General features: G+C 49.2%; 1 protein-coding gene across 1 annotated transcript in view; it reads right to left on the bottom strand.

The window, feature by feature from the left end:
* Nucleotides 1-17,583, bottom strand: part of BAIAP2L1 (BAR/IMD domain containing adaptor protein 2 like 1) — a 57,540-nt gene that overhangs the window by 3,330 nt on the left and 36,627 nt on the right. Inside the window, exons 4-13 of the mRNA XM_048495383.1 lie at nt 16,671-16,704; nt 12,124-12,147; nt 10,313-10,384; nt 9,525-9,662; nt 8,246-8,398; nt 6,436-6,603; nt 4,699-4,849; nt 3,142-3,349; nt 2,585-2,662; nt 1,370-1,550 (exon numbers count right to left, since the gene is read on the bottom strand). Coding sequence (XP_048351340.1) covers nt 1,370-1,550; nt 2,585-2,662; nt 3,142-3,349; nt 4,699-4,849; nt 6,436-6,603; nt 8,246-8,398; nt 9,525-9,662; nt 10,313-10,384; nt 12,124-12,147; nt 16,671-16,704 — 1,207 coding nt within the window. The remainder of the gene's footprint in view (nt 1-1,369; nt 1,551-2,584; nt 2,663-3,141; nt 3,350-4,698; nt 4,850-6,435; nt 6,604-8,245; nt 8,399-9,524; nt 9,663-10,312; nt 10,385-12,123; nt 12,148-16,670; nt 16,705-17,583) is intronic.

Genomic DNA, 17,583 nt, shown 5'->3' with positions numbered 1-17,583 from the left:
GAGAGTTCCCAAGAACTATGACTAGCCCAAGGTCACCCAGCTGGAATGTAGGAATGCAGAAACACATCTGGTTCCCCAGATAAGCCTCTGCCACTCAGGTGGAGGAGTGGGGAATCAAACCCGGTTCCCCAGATTAGAATCCACCTGCTCTTAACCACTACACCACACTGGCTGCATGTCCAATATTGTTTGGAAACTCCCCTCACTCCCAAGTTTTCCATAACAAAAACCACAGCTTTCTTAGGTAATTTGTTATTGTGCTTTTCGACCGCTGAATATAAAACTTCCGTGCTATCGCGGAGCACGCACGATAAACCTCAGGGCTTTGGGGCTTTCTGGTTAGACTTTCTGCGAACTGTTTTATTATCTAACGCGGCTCGAGCGGTGAGATTTTTACCGGCTAGACCAGTTAACAGCCCACATTCTTCTTATCCGGTCGCTTCTGCAGTGTGAACACCTGGCACCTGGCGTGCTAATTGAAGTGCCTATTGTTATTAAATATTAAATTCCATCCTTCTAAGTTCTCTGTTTAATTCAGGTACAGCCGCTAATTGAGAGCTCTGGTGAACCATTTCACATTAAGTGTGCGTTAGAAAACAAGAACGTTTCACTGTTGTCTGCAGGGCGAACATCTGGTTGTTACTGATCCATGGGACGATGTCACATCATCATGTTTACTGGGCAGGGTATGTTCACAGGGTGGTTTGCCAGCGTCTTCCCCAGCCGACTACCCTTCCCCCCCCAGCACGCTGGGTGCTCATTTTACAGACATCGGAAGGATGAAAGGATGAGCAGGCTACGTGAACTAGACTTCCGGTTGTGAGCGGAGCTGTGGAATAAGGCACTTTTCAAATCCGCACGCCATTTAAGGACGTGGGTGTGAAGCTGATCAACTTTTGCTCCAAAGAAACTTCTAGGAAAAGTGTTTAAAACCATGAAAGGGGACCAGAGTAAATGGAGGAACCACTGGTCTGATCCAGAGGGGCTCTTTGGATTTTCCGAAGGCAAGGTAATTCTGTGAAATGCGTGCCTCCTCTTAAGGTGGGTTTTTTAAAAAGCGATGTTTTAAAGAAATAGTTTATTTCTGTAGCCTATGAAGCCATTTCAGAACTCATCCACAGAGAAGAAGAAGAGGAGGAAGAGGAGGAAGAAGAGGAAGAAGAAGAGTTCCGAAGAGCTGTGACTAGCCCAAGGTCACCCAGCTGGCGTGTGTTGGACTGCACAAGCTAATCTAGTTCACCAGATGAGCCTCCACAGCTCAAGTGGCAGAGCGGGGAATCAAACCCGGTTCTCCAGATTAGAGTGCACCTGCAGTTTTTGGCAGTGAAAACCGGACTTCAGCAGGCTGCGTTCGAACAGGTCTACTTACGGGAGCGGGGCTATCTGGTTTGGCTGCTGGCGTTCTGAGCAGAGCCGTCGTCTTGGAAGCCTCCAGCTTTGCTTCAGAAGTCGCCCCTGTTTGCCAGGACGCCCCGTAATCGGGAGGGGGAAGGACGACCCCACTCCTGTCCGTCAGGTTGACTGAGCTGATGCTTCGGACAGGTGCCGGACTGGAGAGAGAAAAAAAGGACCGCTATGGATCTACCCAGTGCAGGAGAACTCAGTTCACTGTTTTATTTGCTTCCTTCAGTTAAACCCCACCCAAGGGGGACCAATGGAGATACGTCATCATCATCATCATCATTATTATTATTATTATTATTTTATTATTATTATTATTTTGATACAAAAACAGTTATACACAGCAAACAAGATCAATATGCTGGATTTTGTATTATATCACACGTTGGACAATAATACAAAATCTAGCATATTGATCTTGTTTGCTGTGTATAACTGTTTTTGTATCAATATAATAATAATAATAATAATAATAATAATAATAATAATAATAATAATATTTTTAATAATGACGTAACCCCATTATGATGATGATGGTAGATTTCACAGCTGCCAGATCTTTAGCTGGTTGTTGGCCTTCATTACAATTCGAGCCTCACCCAGAGGCCTAGGAAGCTGTTTTTGTTATTATTATTATTCATTTCATTTAATATATCACCCTCCCCAGTCAAAGGCCAGGCTCAGGGAGGCTACCAGAGTTGTGAAGAGTAGTAGTAGTAGTAGTAGTAGTTTGGATTTATATCCTCCCTTTCTCTCCTGTAAGAGACTCAAGGTGGCTGACAGTCTCCTTTCCCTTCCCCACTCACAACAAACACCCTGTGATGTGGGTGGGGCTGAGAGAGTTCTAAGAGAACTGTGACTAGCCCAAGGTCACCCAGCTGGCATGTGTTGGAGTGCACAAGCTGATCTGGTTCCCCAGATAAGCCTCCAAAGCTCAAGTGGCAGAGCGGGGAATCAAACCTGGTTCTCCAGATCAGAGTGAACCTGCTTTTAACCACTACACCACGCTGGCTCTCAAGTGATCGACTATGAAAAGGTGGGATGAAAAGAGAGACATAGTAGAACTAACGTGGTTTGTAAACTATCTTTAGGGAAGCTGGTCAGATTTTAAGCTCTCAATTTAAAACCCACCGTCTTGCAACTGTAAATGTTTTATGCAAATACAGTTGGAAATAATTATTACCTTGGTACTGGCGCACGAGTTGTCTCTTCAACGGGTTCTTCGAAAGGCTTTGTGTAAGATGAAGGGAACCAACCTTTTCTAGAAAAGGAAATAGTAACAAAAGCGTTTATTTGTTCAGATGTTTATACCCCGCCGTCTCTCTGGTGGAGACCCAAAGAAGGTTACGACATCGTTCCCCCCTCCTTTTCACCCCCGCAACCACCCTGCGAGGTAGGCCAGCCTGACCTAGAATGTGGAACAATGGTCACCCAAACAGGGTAGACAGTGGGGACTCGAACCTAGATCTCAGTCCAACACGCCACCCACCAATGCCACTCTGGCTGACAGCTTTTGAGAAATGGTCAGAAACGGCAAAGACCACCCGGCACAAAGTGACGCAATGTAGGGATTTGGTGGCGGTTAGGGGCAGAGGAGACAGCCAGGAAATGCAGAAATATAAGGCTGAGCCATTAACACAAACTAGCTATTAAAACATCGAGACAGTCCGATGCAAACCGATCCTTGCATCCTCTTGGAATTGGGGCCGGGGGGGGGGGGGGACGCCTCTGCCCACTCACACTTTGGTGGCGTCGTGTTCTCCGTACAGCCAGCCGTCCCTTTCCTCCGACACCAGAAGCGTGATGGTGTCCCCCTGCGCAAAACTCAGCAAGGTTTTGTTGCTCCCGGCGGTGTGGGGGAAGATGGTTTTCACCCTCTGCCGTTTCATCATGTTGAGCCCCGTGGCGACGGACGTGGAGCGCGATAAGCTGGAATCGTCCGCGGGATCTGATTTAGGAAGGAGGGAACGAAAAACACAGGCACAAGCGGCACGGTGTCATATCAAAGGATAATGACACGACACGCAGCCAGATATTCAGATTAAAAAAAGAGTCACCGTCTTGATTTCTTTTTTGTTTGCTAAGCAATTTGCAGCGTCAGCTTAAGTTGAGTTATATCCTTCTAAATCAATGAGTTTGAAAGGGTGTAACTCGGTTCAGGCTGGCACGGTTGGTCTCTGCATATTATCAACTGCCGTTTACATCGCAGGTATAGTTCGGTTTTTTTCATACACACACCCAATCAAAGTGTCCAGATTCGAGTCAGCTAGCACTGTTGAGACTCTCAAACGCTCATATCCCGAAAATCTTGCTGAAAAGTCCTGAAAGCGCTACTGGACTCAAATCCAATCAATCGCATCGACCGCATCGACCGGATCAATCGTATCGATCGACCCTGATCGGATCGACCGACCACCGAATCGAATCGACCGAATCGACCGATCGACCGCATCAATTTAATCGACCGACCGACCGACCGACCGACCGACCGACCGACCGAACATCGACCGAATCGTAATCGAATCGACCGCATCGAATCGATCACCCACTCCACCTGGCACCCACCCACCCATCCATCCATCCATCCATCCATCCATCCATCCATCCATCCATCCATCCATCCATCCATCCATCCATCCATCCATCCATCCATCCATCCATCCATCCATCCATCCATCCATCCATCCTGTTCCCTTCAAAAACGAGTCCCCGTAGGTAGAAAAGTAGGTGCCAGGAAAACCTAACAGGCACGTTTTCTATGTGCAGGGATTTGGCGATGGGGTTTAGACGGATATTCAGCCAGGCCACACCTGCCAGTCCTAAAGTGGTGCCGCCTGTAGGTGGATTTCCCATCTTGGGAGCAAAAGTCGGCAAGAGTTCAAACGCTCATGCGGAAGGAAGAGAATCGGGCTCGATGAAATTGCTTTTGGAAGCTCCCTTCAGACCCCAGCTATTTAGTATCTCGTTGGCAGGGAATGAACAAAATCGGGAATGAGATACCTCCCCGGCTTGTGTTTTCTCACAGCAAACTAATTTCGCTTTCTAGACAAAAAAGTGGCCGCTCAGCTTCGACTAATAAAATACCGCAGATGCTTTGGAATGAAGGACTTTCTTTGTCTCCGCTTCTGGGATCCCAAAGACCTTCAGTCAAAGAGAACCGTCTTTACGGTTCCAGTGGATTCAAAAGCGAATTGTTCGTCGGCAATATTTTTTCATCAGTTGCAAGCAAAGTTGATCAAACGATTTATTTTCGCGAGATACGCCCCCCCCCCCCCGTGCGCACAAACAGAGGCTTACTTGTCGAAGGGTTTAATCTCTCCGATGATGCCTTTGGAGCTGCTGCAGGGTTGTTAAACATATCGACTAAGGGACTTGTGTAGGCTCTGACGGTCGGAGCTGGGGGCACTTGGTTGGAGTTCCTATGAAGCGAGTTGAAATCCTTGCCCATCTGCCGACACACAAACAAACAAATGCACAAACATCAGAGCAACGGAATAATATTTCAGGGCAACGGTTTCCACCCTTCTCTTTCCATATACAAGCACTAGCTGGCTAAATAACATTTGTTTTTACTTTGAATAAGGCGAACAGCTTTTTGAACTCTGGTTGCGGAAAGTGCTATCAAGTCACGGCTGACTTGTCGAGTTTGCAAGGCAAGAGACCTTCGGGGGTGGTTTGCCACAGACCGCCTCCACATGGGCTTAGAGAGTTCTGAGAGAACTGTGACCGGCCCCCAACCAGCAGGCTTCATGTGGAGGAGCCAGGAAGCAAAGCCCGACCTCCAGATTAGATTCCGCCCCTCTTGACCACTGCACCACACTAGCTTTCTTGATTTATTAAAGCATTTATCGGCCTGCTTTCAACCTCTGAAGGCAGCTTGCAATGTAAACAACAACTGTGAAAAATACAGAAAAGGCCACCATTTTAAAAAAAATCACAATTGGGAAGGCCAATAAATTAAATTGGTTGAACATAGTCCTAAACATAACCTTCTTCAACTGTCCCCTAAAGATTGGGAGGGCGGAGTGAGGGGGTGGGATGGCAGACACAACCCCCATCCCCCCCCGGGGGGGGGGGAAGAGAGGTTTCTCTGTTTTTGATGCTAAGGAGGGTGTTTTGGCTATTCAGCTCTTACCTTGCTGGGCATAGCTGCTGCTTTCCAAGTTTGTTAGTTTGTTATATTTCAGCTGGCACGATGTTTTAGCTTTGTACGTAAACTGTTTTGAAAACACTTGGGCAGAGAGGCAGTATACAAATGCCGGCAGTGGCGTAACTAGGCAAACTGGAGCCCTGGGCAAACTGGAGCCCTGGGCAAAACCTGAGTTTGATGCCCTCCCCAGGCGCGTGCCTGGTGCAACACGCACCCCCCCTTGCAGCTATGCCCAGCAAGGGAATAAAAGGAAAACCTGGGAAAAATTGGGAGGTTCCTGCTGTCAGGGGTGGAATGGTTAAGCTAGAAGCACCAAACTTTCAGGGTATCTTTAGGAGACTCTCCTAATGATACCACCCAGGTTTGGTGAAGTTTGGATCAGGGGGTCCAAAGTTATGGACCCTCAAAGGTGTAGCCTCATCTCCTATTAGCTCCCATTGGAAACAATGGGGGATGGGGCACCCCCTTTGGGAGTCCATAACTTTGGACTCCCAGAACCAAACCTCACCAAACCTGGGTGATAGCATCAGGAGAGTCTCCTGAAACATCACTGAAATTCTGGACCTGCTAGCCTAAAAACCACGCCCTCTGCAGGCCAAAAATGGAAAAAACACTGAAAATGCAAAAAATCCCACAAACGAACCTGCAGTTTTTGCGCCCCCCCACAAGGCGGCGCTCTGGGCAACTGCCCACTTTGCCCGATGGGAGGAACGCCTCTGAATGCCGGAAATGTATGAGACAATAATTCCGCAGGTATGAATGCACAGCTACCAGAACGGGGTGTCTGAGATGCCAAGTCCCAACCTGGCAGGTATCTTTGCCATCCTTTGCGCCCCGCCCCCCCCAATAAAATATGGTAATTGACAGGGATCGCCCCAGCTCACCGTGCTGTTCCTCTCGATCATCGGGGAAGGAATCGGAGTTCCCGAGATCGGCGTGGAGACCGGCGTCTTTATCTCTTCTATCATAGCCACAATTTTCTCTGGCACTTTCGTGGCGTCGCTGCATGTCTCCAACCACGCGGGCAGCTTGGAGTTCAATACCTCTGTACACTATCAACAATACAAATCAAGTTAAGAAGGGTACGCATACTTTTGAGATTAAATCTTTTTATTAAAAAACCACTTTATTACGTCTGTGTGGACACAGAATGAGATCAAGTCACAGATGCTCGACGTATCCTGCTGGCAGGAAAACACAACATACTGCGGCATCCCAATCACAAGTTAAACCTTGACCATCTTTTGTTATCAATGTTATATTGGCCTCTTCCCGTGATTCTGGCCTCTTCCCTCCTTGCAAAATGGAATTCGATGCATTTGGCAAAGGTTGTAAAATGTCATCCTCCAAACGCTTGTTAACGCAGACCCGATATTCCGTCTGGCCCTGGATCCTATCCTGCCGCAATTTTGTAAATAGTCTCCACAACTTTTCGAACCTGTATATCGCCATTCAAAGTCTGTCTCTCGCCGTTTTACACATCAAGATACTCTTCATGAAATCTCTTCATGAAGCAGCAGTGGCATAGGAGGTTAAGAGCTCGTGTATCTAATCTGGAGGAACTGGGTTTGATTCCCCGCTCTGCCGCCTGAGCTGTGGAGGCTTCTCTGGGGAATTCAGATTAGCCTGTACACTCCCAACATACGCCAGCTGGGTGACCTTGGGCTAGTCACAGCTTCTCGGAGCTCTCTCAGCCCCACCTACCTCACAGGGTGTTTGTTGTGAGGGGGGAGGGGCAAGGAGATTGTCAGCCCCTTTGAGTCTCCTGCAGGAGAGAAAGGGGGGATATAAATCCAAACTCCTCTTCTTCTTCTCACGTGAAGGTTTCCACAGCTGGAAAAAACTGGCTATTGTGGGTTTTCCGGGATGTGTGGCTGTGGTCTGGTAGTTTTTGCTTCTGTTTCGCCTGCATTTGTGGCTGGCGTCTTTAGAGCCAGGTTATAGTGAGGTATGTTACTCCACCAGACAGCAGCTACACAGCCTAGAAAACCACCAACAGCCAGAATTTCTTATAATAATTATAGCTTTTTTGAATGGAGATACTGTCTGTTATGCTATTGTCTCCTCCTTGTGTTTTCAAAGCATTTTCCTTTCCCCATACAGCGAGAAACAAAAGCATCCTGTGAAAGAGTCACTAGGGGTTATTTTAGTGGAATGGTCCGGCCCGTGGCGGCCGGGCCATTCAAGCTTTCAAAGGGTTTTGTGTTGTGAATTTCAATCAGCAGAGCCCAAAACGGGGTCTTTTCCAAAGCGCCGTCTATGGCTCCATTCAGATGCCATGACAAGCCCCATTTAAAACGCCAATTAAATTCCGGACAGGCACGAGCGCACTACACAGTACACAGAGAAGACTTTCCCGGGGAGGGGGGGGGGGGGCGATCAAGCTCCGATTCACAGCCGCGTCCGAACGCAGGTGCCGCGCTGAATTGAGACCTGTTTTCTCCCTGCACAAGTTAGGGCTCTCAAGCAGAGCAGAGCGCATGTTTGGAGTCCCCACTTGTGCGCGGGGGAAACAAGCAACGATTCAGCTGCGGCTTCGCAAGTTGGACGTTGCAGCGAATGTGAATTTTATCCGGCCTCTGCATGTGAAGAGAAGAGCTGTGATGTTCTAGGAAATTTCAACCCCCTGCCCCCCAATCCTGAAGTTAGCCCCTCTTTATTTCCGGCAGCTTCGTGCCTCTGCCCGGGACTCACCTCAACATGGTAATACTTCATGTGCTGCGCGAAACTGCAGTGTTTGTCCACCAAGAAGCAAAATCTTTTCTTCTCCTCCAGCAGAGCTTCTCTGCAACCTTCAGCGATAAACCTCTGAACGTCAGTCTGGCGGGAACTCACCGTTTCCAAATACTAAACAGGAATAGTGAGTAAGAGATGGAGGCAGAAACGGAAGGAGGTCTTGAGACACTTAATTGTCCCGTGCCCAACTTGTGTCTATTGTAAGCTGACCAGCCGTCCCACTTTTGGCAGGACATTCACGCCTTGAAAGAACTTGTCCCGCGTCCCGCAGGTTTTCCCCAATGTCTCGGGTTTTGGAAGGCTGCCGCACTGCCTTCTGGGGCGCAAGGAGGTGCGGCAGCCTCCCGCGCGGCTGCAGGAGCACACTGCCTTCTGGGGCGCTGCCGTTTCCCACCCTGTCACAGGGCGGGAAACGGCAGCGCCCCAGAAGGCTGTGCTTGCTAATGACTATTAATGGTCACATACGCGCGACGACGCAGGGAGGCATGACAACTTCTGGGAGCACTGCCGCTTCCAGCCCTGTGACAGAGGTGGGGAAAGCGGTATAGCAGCATGCCCCAGAAGGCAGTGCACCTCCTGTAATGGCTCTTAGCGGTCGATGATATTGATGCTTGTGCGCGAGCGCACACGCGCACGGGGGGCTGCCCACCCGTCCCGGTTCACGAAAGGTGACCATCTGGTCACCTTAGTCTATTGGAAACCGGAGCACCTTATATCTGAGAATAATCCTTCATTCTTAACAAGGATTTAGAAATGAAGCGGCCTGCTCCCATCTTGTTCATGACTTTCCAGTTGGAACTACATGTACTCTGGCTCAAGGGAATACTTAAAAAGGTATTGCTGGATGGAAACTAGTAATCAGCTCGTGATTAACTCATGGCATCCTGTTTGCCGGCTTACGGCAGAAAACCTCCAAAAGATCAGGGCCCTGCCCCGCCAATGTTCACCTGATCGGCAGGCGAAAACTGGGGCCAAACCGTCTGAGGGAGAAAAATTAGAAAGGAAAACAAGGCCTGGTGTACTTACAGGAAGTTCTGGCTATAGAGTTTGTGGGGATTCCTAGGGCTACCCTTGCCACTTCCTGAAAGTTCTAGGAAGCGCCAGGAACTCTATGGTCAGAACTCCCCATTAAGTTGGGTGAGACGCTTTTAAAAGGTGTTTTGCAACTGATCCCGGAGAACCGTCAAGCTAACAATCCCCCATTCTTGGACATCAGGTGGGCGAGGAGAGCACTCACCTCCGTTTCTTTATGCTCGTATTTTGTGGCGTTTCTCCCCCCTTGACTTTTTCTCCGGATCTTCTTCAGCTCCGCCTGAGATTTCTCCAAAGAGTCCACCTTGGTTCGGTGTTCGTTTTGGTACCTCTTCAAAGTGGCCTGCAAAAAAAATCAACGGGTTCAAAAATGTCTCACATAGGCTCCTTGGTGACGCCAGAAAGCCCCCCACCCGGGTTATTCTGTTTCCGAATCAACAACTTCTCATTAAAAGGTTCCACTTATTGTCAAGTGCAGCGCCAGGCCTGCAAAGACCGAATATATAAGCGGTCAAATCTACAAAAGGGGCATCAAAACTTTGCACCCCAAACACCCCTGAATGCAGTAACCAGACCAGAAATCTGCTTTGAAGCAAATTTCGGTGTTTCCGCCCTATTGACAGGTAATGCCAAACTTCTAAAGGCTGATCAAAGAGTTCAAGAACAAACAAAATACTTTCTCTTTAGTTTTTAAAAACCACTCCGGTTGCTCTTTTAGTTACGTTCACACCAGCGGTGCCAACCTCCAGGGGGTGGCTGGAGATCTGGGATTAAAACTTATCTGATGGAGGTCAGCTCACCAGCACAAAATGGCCTCTTTGAACCATGAACTCCATGACATTTTACTCCCTTGAAGCCCCTCCTCTCTCCGAGCCCTGCCTTACTCAGGCTCCACCCCAAATCTTCAGGTATTCCCCAACCCACACCTGGTAACCCCAATTCACGCCCACGCACGACCCTCATTGCTTGGCCGCTGCAAATCGACCTGCTTACGTTCATGTATTTGACATCCAGCTCGGTTTTCTTCTCCAGCTCTGATATAATCTCTTTGTGGAATTTCTTGAACTTGAGGGAGAGACAAGAAGAAGAGTTTGGTTTTATTCTGCACCTTTCTCTCCTGTAAGGAGACTCAAAGGGGTTTACAATCCCTCCCCCCCGCCCCCACAACAAACACCCTGTGAGGTAGGTGGGGCTAGGAGAGCTCCGAAGAGCTGTGGCTAGCCGAAGGTCACCCAGCTGGTATTTGTTGGGAGCGCACAAGCTAATCCGATTCACCAGGTAAGCCTCCACAGCTCAAGTGGCAGCGGGGAATCAAACCCAGTTCCCCAGATTAGAGTGCCCCGGCTGTTAACTACTCACTACCATGCGCCTGGCACAGCAAGAGAATGTAACCTTACGGCCACCACGAGGCAGCCTGAAATATCACAAAAAGCAGCCAACTCAGCAGCTTTTGCGTCCTAAGAGCTGAAAGCCAGATTTAGGAGTCTCTTCTGAGCGATGGAAATTTCGATGAGGGCCGTGACAGCACCATAATGGACCCGCCACTTGCTAAACCCGACAGCATTGGTTAATTAACAAATCAAAAGCCACCCTCTTGTTCTGACTCGTGGGTGGCCTGGTTTTTACACCCTAAAGTTTGCGACTAGACGTGACAGGCGGGATTCGTTCCTTTGTGAATTAAACCCTTGGATATGAAGAATATTTCGGCAAATGACAGAGAGAAAAAGAAGAGTTTTGATTTATATCCCACTTTCTCTCCTGCAAGGAGACTCAAAGGGGCTCACAATCTCCTTTCCCTTCTCCCCCACTCTCCACTCACAACAAACACCCTGTGAGGTGGGTGGGGCCGACTGAGAGAGCTCCAAAGAACGGTGACTAGCCCAAGGTCACCCAGCTGGAACGTGTTGGAGTGCACAAGCTGATCTAGTTCACCACATAAGCCTACTGACACAGCTGTGAGCAGCTTTGGACTCTGTTTGGTAGGGCCCTATCTATGACATCTGTATGAGCAAGCACCTCCTTCCCAACACGTGCATGAATAAACTTTCTTGAGAGCCAGCGTGATGTAGTGGTTAAGAGCAGGCACGCTGTAACCTAGAGAACCGGGTTTGATTCCCCACTCTGCCACTTGAGCTGTGGAGGCTTATCTGGTGAACCAGATTAGCTTGTGCACTCCAACAAATGCCAGCTGGGTGACAACTCTCTCAGCTCCACATACCTCACAGGGTGTTTGTTGTGAGTGGGGAAGGGAAAGGGAAAGGAGATTATAAGCCCCTTTGAGTCTCCTTACCAGAGAGAAAGGGGGAATATAAAAACTCCTAACATATGCGTGAATAAACTTTGGGGCCAGGCAGGGGTCGGAGGTCAGTAATTTGTTAAGCCTGGTTTGAAATGCACAGGAACTTGGCTGGCATCTGGCAGCACCTCTGTTCGAAAACACAGCAGAGTCGTAAAAGGAAGCCCAGTTTATGAGGCATACAGCCGACGGGCCCTTTTAAAATTCCACAGCGGGCGAAGAGCAAAGTTCAGGTTTTGCAAAGTATGTATTTCTAAGAACAGCTTTCCCCCCCACCCCACCCCTCGACAAGAGAAGGCCCCGCTCACACAGTGTATTCTTTTGAGAATCTGCGACGGCAGCATCGCGCTTAACTGGCAATTGGCACCCGGATAAAGATTAATGCGGCAAAACCTGGGACTCGGAGTACGGACAGCCAGCCAACAGGCCCGTGTGCTTTCTCAGCTCCCGCCCCGCCCTCGAACACTCCCTTTCCCTTCTGGCTTCTCCCGGCCACCGCAGTGTAAACGTTCAAGTCAAGTAACTCATTCACCTGACAGGTCAAGACTTGGAAAACCTGACTCGCGCAGGGTGATTATCGCTCGGCAGCGTTCTCCGGGCAAGGGTGTGTAACAGCTGTTCCCAGAAAGCAGGATCCCCCCCCCCCCCGCCCTGCTTCGAAACATTTTTCCTGGACCATTCCTGTGCCAGGAAATTACAGCAAAGGTTTAAGGCTGTCGCTTCGTCCGCGGGTTTGATTCCTCCCCGCCACCTTTCACCTGAGAACGCAGCCGTCGCCGTAATGTGCCGCCTCGCCTATCACCTCCCCGTGTTTTGAGTCAATATTTTGACGCTGGAGCCATAGCGATCTCGGAGCAAGCAAACAGAGACTCCACACTGGACCTCTTTTGACATAAATGTCAAGTAGTTCCACTGACAACGGGTGGGTTTTGCAAACAGAAGTTTCACTAGGAGACGGAACCGGGTCGCGAAGGACGTTTCGGGTTCCTTTGCGAGAGGCCGGCGAACTGGAGGCATCTTTCGTAGGTGCCGTGAAGCACCTAACTCTAATGTGGAGAACCGGGTTTGATTCCCCACTCCTCCACCAGAGTGGCGGAGGGCTTATCTGGTGAACCGGATGTGTTTCCGCACTCCTACGCCCCTGCTGGGTGGCCTTGGGCTAGTTCTCTCAGGACTCTCTCAGCCCCATCGACCTCACAAGGTGCGATGGGGGAAGTCACGGTGTGGAAGGGATAACTGAACTTGCCACAAGGGGAAATCCCTTTTACCCAGTCTTCTCAGTGGTGGCTCGGAAAAACCAAACTATTCTTCAATGCACTAAGAACCAGGGGCATAATGCCCATTGGGCAAGGTGGGCAGCTGCCCAGGGGACCACCTTGTGGGGGGGCATCAAAATGCAGGGTTCGTTTTTGGGTATTTTTAGTGGTTTTCCATTTTTTGGCCTGCAGGGGGCACAGTTTTTAGGCTAGCCGCATCATCTCCTATGAGCTCCCATTGGAAACAATGGGGGATGGGCACCCCCTTTGGGAGTCCATAACTTTGGACTCCTTGAACCAAACCTCACCAAACCTGGGGGGGAGCATAAGGACAGTCTCCTGATGATACGCTGAAATTTTGGTGCTGATATGTCTAAAAATGCACCCCCTGCAGGCACCAATGTCCTGGTGCAAAAGAAAATTGGTCATGGTGGAGTTGCTGCCCATGGGGGGGGAGGGGGGGGATCCAACTCAGGTTTTGCCCAGGGCTACAGTTTGCCTCGTTATGCCCCTGCTAAGAACAGTTGAGCCAAGCTTTTTTAAAAAAGATCCCCGACGTGGCGCCAATGAGTGCCACAGTGCTTGTCGATACCTTTCCTGTGATTTCAGATCGGGGGGCGGGGGGCAGGTAGAGCTTCCCCCAGCAAGCCTTCTGACTGGTTGCTGGAAATTTGAGTGCTTTTGCCAATTTTTAACAATCCTGCTTTGGCAATAGCTGCCACCGATCTTCTCTGTGCTGTGGAAGGTATGCCGCAGAGGCCTTTGTGTGCCAGAATTCTCTCTCTGTGTGTGTCTGTGCTTTAAAAGGAAACAAAACAATCCATGTGTGTTTAAGTAGATGTGTGAATTTCAGATTAATGGGGAAAACGCCCTAAACGATGACCGAGTAGCGGTAAAAATACAAGGAATGAGGGAAAACCTGGCCAAGGCAAAACAATCCGCAAACTCAAGTCAGTGAATACATATATTGGCTATAGTACAACAATGAACAGCACAATATTCAGTATTCATGTAGCAGGATACAGTTTGAATGGTGGATCTAGTGTGCCAGACGCAGGAAACATTACTTGAATCTGCCTGCGATTAATTACATATTATAAGGCTGGAATGGCTTGACGCTGAGGCGGTTGTGAGATTCAGGAAATGAACACACAGTTATTTGAACGACGACGAAGCAGAAGGAAACGTCTAATTTTTTCCCCACACGAAAGGGTGGGCGGATGGCATTACGTGGCCACCCAGGAGCAACCTGATTAGAAAGTTTTGACAGTGTGGCTGGTACAACTTTCACGGCTTGAATTAATACCTCTCCGCGTTCCATGAACGCTCACGGAGAACTCCAGCCACCAAACCTGAATCGAATCGTGCCCAACGACTTAATTATTTAATAACTTTTGCTTCATTATGTTTCTCCTTTTAAACTGGAGGACCGGGCCTGTCATTTTCTTCTGCGTTAACTACGGTAATTTAGATAAACGACTGTGCACATGAAAGATTAAAGAGATTTCTTTTTTTTAAAAAAAATCTTCCTCCGGCTGTAATGTGTTCAGCGAACACCTTACAAATCCTACCGGAATATGCTAATGTACCTTTCTCTGCGCGGAGGCTCTTTAGATAATTACTTGGCAAATATTTTATTAAAAGCCTCGAACGTGCAAGTCTTATACATATTTTATTCCGAAATTTGAAGGTTCACAGTCCTCGCAGCGGCAAACGACGCCTGAAATTAAAAGATTACATATCGGCCTTATAATGTCATTATCTGCAGAAAACATTTGCGCTTTTTTAAAAAAAGGGACGCTAATTTGAAGCCAACGACTTTCCTCTGCTAGGTAGGAGCTGATGGTTTACTCTGGTATTCTGACTAATCAGGTGTGGGTGTAATTCTATAGGAATTGGCTTTAGTAAAAGGACACCCTTTTTATACGCAGAATATATTGCCCATTTATGAAAAAGCTGTTTTATCTTGGGCACAAGGGTGTTTGAGTTAAAAAAAGTGAATCTATTTCTTTTTCAATATTATTTTGCTTGTGCAAAAGTTGACCCACGAGAAAGAAACATCCATCCATCCATCCATCCATCCATCCATCCATCCATCCATCCATCCATCCATCCATCCATCCATCCATCCATCCATCCATCCATCCATCCATCCATCCATCCATCCATCCATCCATCCATCCATCCATCCTAATCTAATCTGTAGGCCAGTGGTGGCGAACCTTTGGCACGGGTGCCACTCAGAGCCCTTTCTGTGGGCATGCATGCACAGAGTTCATCATGGGGAAGTGGAAAATTACCCCCCACACACACACCCCTAGGCTGGCCTGGGCATGATCCTTTACCTGGGAGTAAGCTTGGTTGCTGGCAATGGGACTTGCTTCTGAGTAAACCCTCCTAGAGTCGTGATTCACCCATTCGAAGCATTGCACGGTTGCTTCACCAAGCTTACTCCCGAGTAACATGTGCCTCGGAGCCAACTATTTTTTCTAAACTAAAACCTCAGTATTCAGGTTAAATTGCTGTGTTGGCACTTTGCGATAAATAAGAGGGTTTTGGGTTGCAATTTGGGCACTCAGTCTTGAAAAGGTTCGCCATCACTGCTGTAGGCTGTCCCTTCCCAACAGGGGTGGCATGATAGCTATGTTTAAATATTTGAAGGGATGCCATGTCGAAGAGGGAGCAAGCTTGTTTTCTGCTTCCTCGGAGATTAGGACACGGAGTAATGGATTCAAGGTGCAGGAAAATATCTCATCCAATCTTGGCAGCTGAGCAGGCCAAGCCCTCCAGTCTCCTTACAGAGCATCGGTGCCCATAGAGGCCATCCAGTCCAACCCCCTGCTCAATGTATGACCGGCCTGGAGCAACCAGCTGCTGCTCAAAGCCTGCTAGAAAGGGGGCACTCGTCGACTCCCTAGACCAGTGGTGGTGAACCTTTGGCACTCCAGATGTTATGGACTACAATTCCCATCAGCCCCTGCCAGCATGGCCAATTGACCATGCTGGCAGGGGCTGATGGAAGTATGAATCCATCGGAGATGCAGGGTGCTTTCCATGGACTAGACAGCCCTTTCCACTCACTGCTGAACTATTATTATATTTTTTTGGCTAATGTCCAGCTGGTACCTTTCGGCCCGAACTCTATGCCCATTGTTGCAACTCCCAGAGTCTGCTGCCAGCCAGGGCAGCTCCCTGCCCTCCTCCAAGAGACGCTCTTGTCTTGTCTTGCTCAAAAATCTGCCGTGGACCTCAAGAACGAGGGAGCACTCGATGACCGCCCAGCTGCAGGCCGAGCATTACTGATGCAGGTGCCCCGAAGCGTTCCGGTTACTGGCCACCGCGCTTGGCCTCCAAGACTGCAGGAGCAAAACACACGGTGACTTCATTACTGGAATCCCGGGGATGGCCTGCAGCTCTCAGGTGTCTGTAACTCACTATCCGTAAAAATTAATGGCAAATATCACACACTGGTCTTCCCGTGCTGCCAGGGTTTGACGCCTGGGCTGAGCAGCGAAGAAGAAAGAGGAGAGGAGTAGTAGTTTGGATTTATTTCCTCCCTTTCCTGTAAGGAGACTCAAAGGGGCTGACAATCTCCTTTTCCTCCCCCCCCCCACTCCCCACAACAAACACACTGTGAGGTGGGTGGGACTGAGAGAGCTCCGAAGAACTGTGACTAGCCCAAGGTCACCTAGCTGGCGTGTGTTGGAGTGCACAAGCTAATCTGGTTCCCCGGATAAGCCTCCAGCTTTCGAGCTCGGCAGAAGCTGAGGATCAAACCGGTTCTCAGGTTAAATTGCACCTGCTCCTGAACCACGCTGAAATCACCGAGGAAGCTGACCGGGCCGGAACCGCGAATAAATAAGGACAGGAGTCCGGGACACTGTAAAGACTGAAGAAGTTTATTCTGGTTAGGTTGCCAGGTCGCCTCTGGCCACTGGTGGGGAATGGGGGGGGGGGGGAGCATGGCCAGATCCAGGTTGGATAATTCCTAGAGATTTGGGGACAGGAGCCCCAGTGGGGGACAATTGCACAGAGCCTGCCCTCCAAAGCAGACATTGCCTTCGAGGGAATTGATCACGGTAGTCAGGCGATGAACAGGTCTCCCCTGGAGGTTGGCACCGCTAGTTCAAGCATAAGCCTCCTCAGTCTTGTTACACCGATGCTTTCGTATTCTCCACAGAAAGGTGTCAAGACCCCCCCCCCCCCAATAACCGGGGTTCAATGCCAGGAGCACAGCACAGAGTAACAGACCGTGAAACGAGTTCAAATCAAACACACGTGTATCCGGCACTGCTCTGATGACAGGCAGGTACGTTTCAGTGGCAAAAACTCCAGACAGCATCTGGAGAGTTAAACTCTCCAGAAGCATCCGAGGACTCGGGATCTCCGCCCTGGGGGGAAGAAGGAAGTGGCCCAAATATGTGTGGGAAAATAATTATAAACATCTGCGGGAGCCGTGTGTTTCCAAATAACTCTCGACTTGGCTTTTAAGGGGGAAACTTTAAAACATTCTGAAGGGCTTCTGTTCACGCCGAAACAACCGTTCCATGGAATAAGGCAGGACCCTTCAGAAGGCTCGGTGGGCTAGCGGGGGAAGGGTCTTCATTAAAAAAAAGTGGTATGTGGTTTCCGGGCTGTATGGCCGTGTTCTAGCAGCATTCTCTCCTGACGTTTCGCCTGCATCTGTGGCTGGCATCTGCAGAGGATCTGCT

Source organism: Sphaerodactylus townsendi, linkage group LG04 (genome assembly GCF_021028975.2).
Source record: "Sphaerodactylus townsendi isolate TG3544 linkage group LG04, MPM_Stown_v2.3, whole genome shotgun sequence".
In the NCBI taxonomy this organism is placed as follows: domain Eukaryota; kingdom Metazoa; phylum Chordata; class Lepidosauria; order Squamata; family Sphaerodactylidae; genus Sphaerodactylus; species Sphaerodactylus townsendi.
The sequence above is the reverse complement of the archived record's forward strand: the minus strand, read 5'-3'. Positions and strand labels throughout refer to the sequence as shown.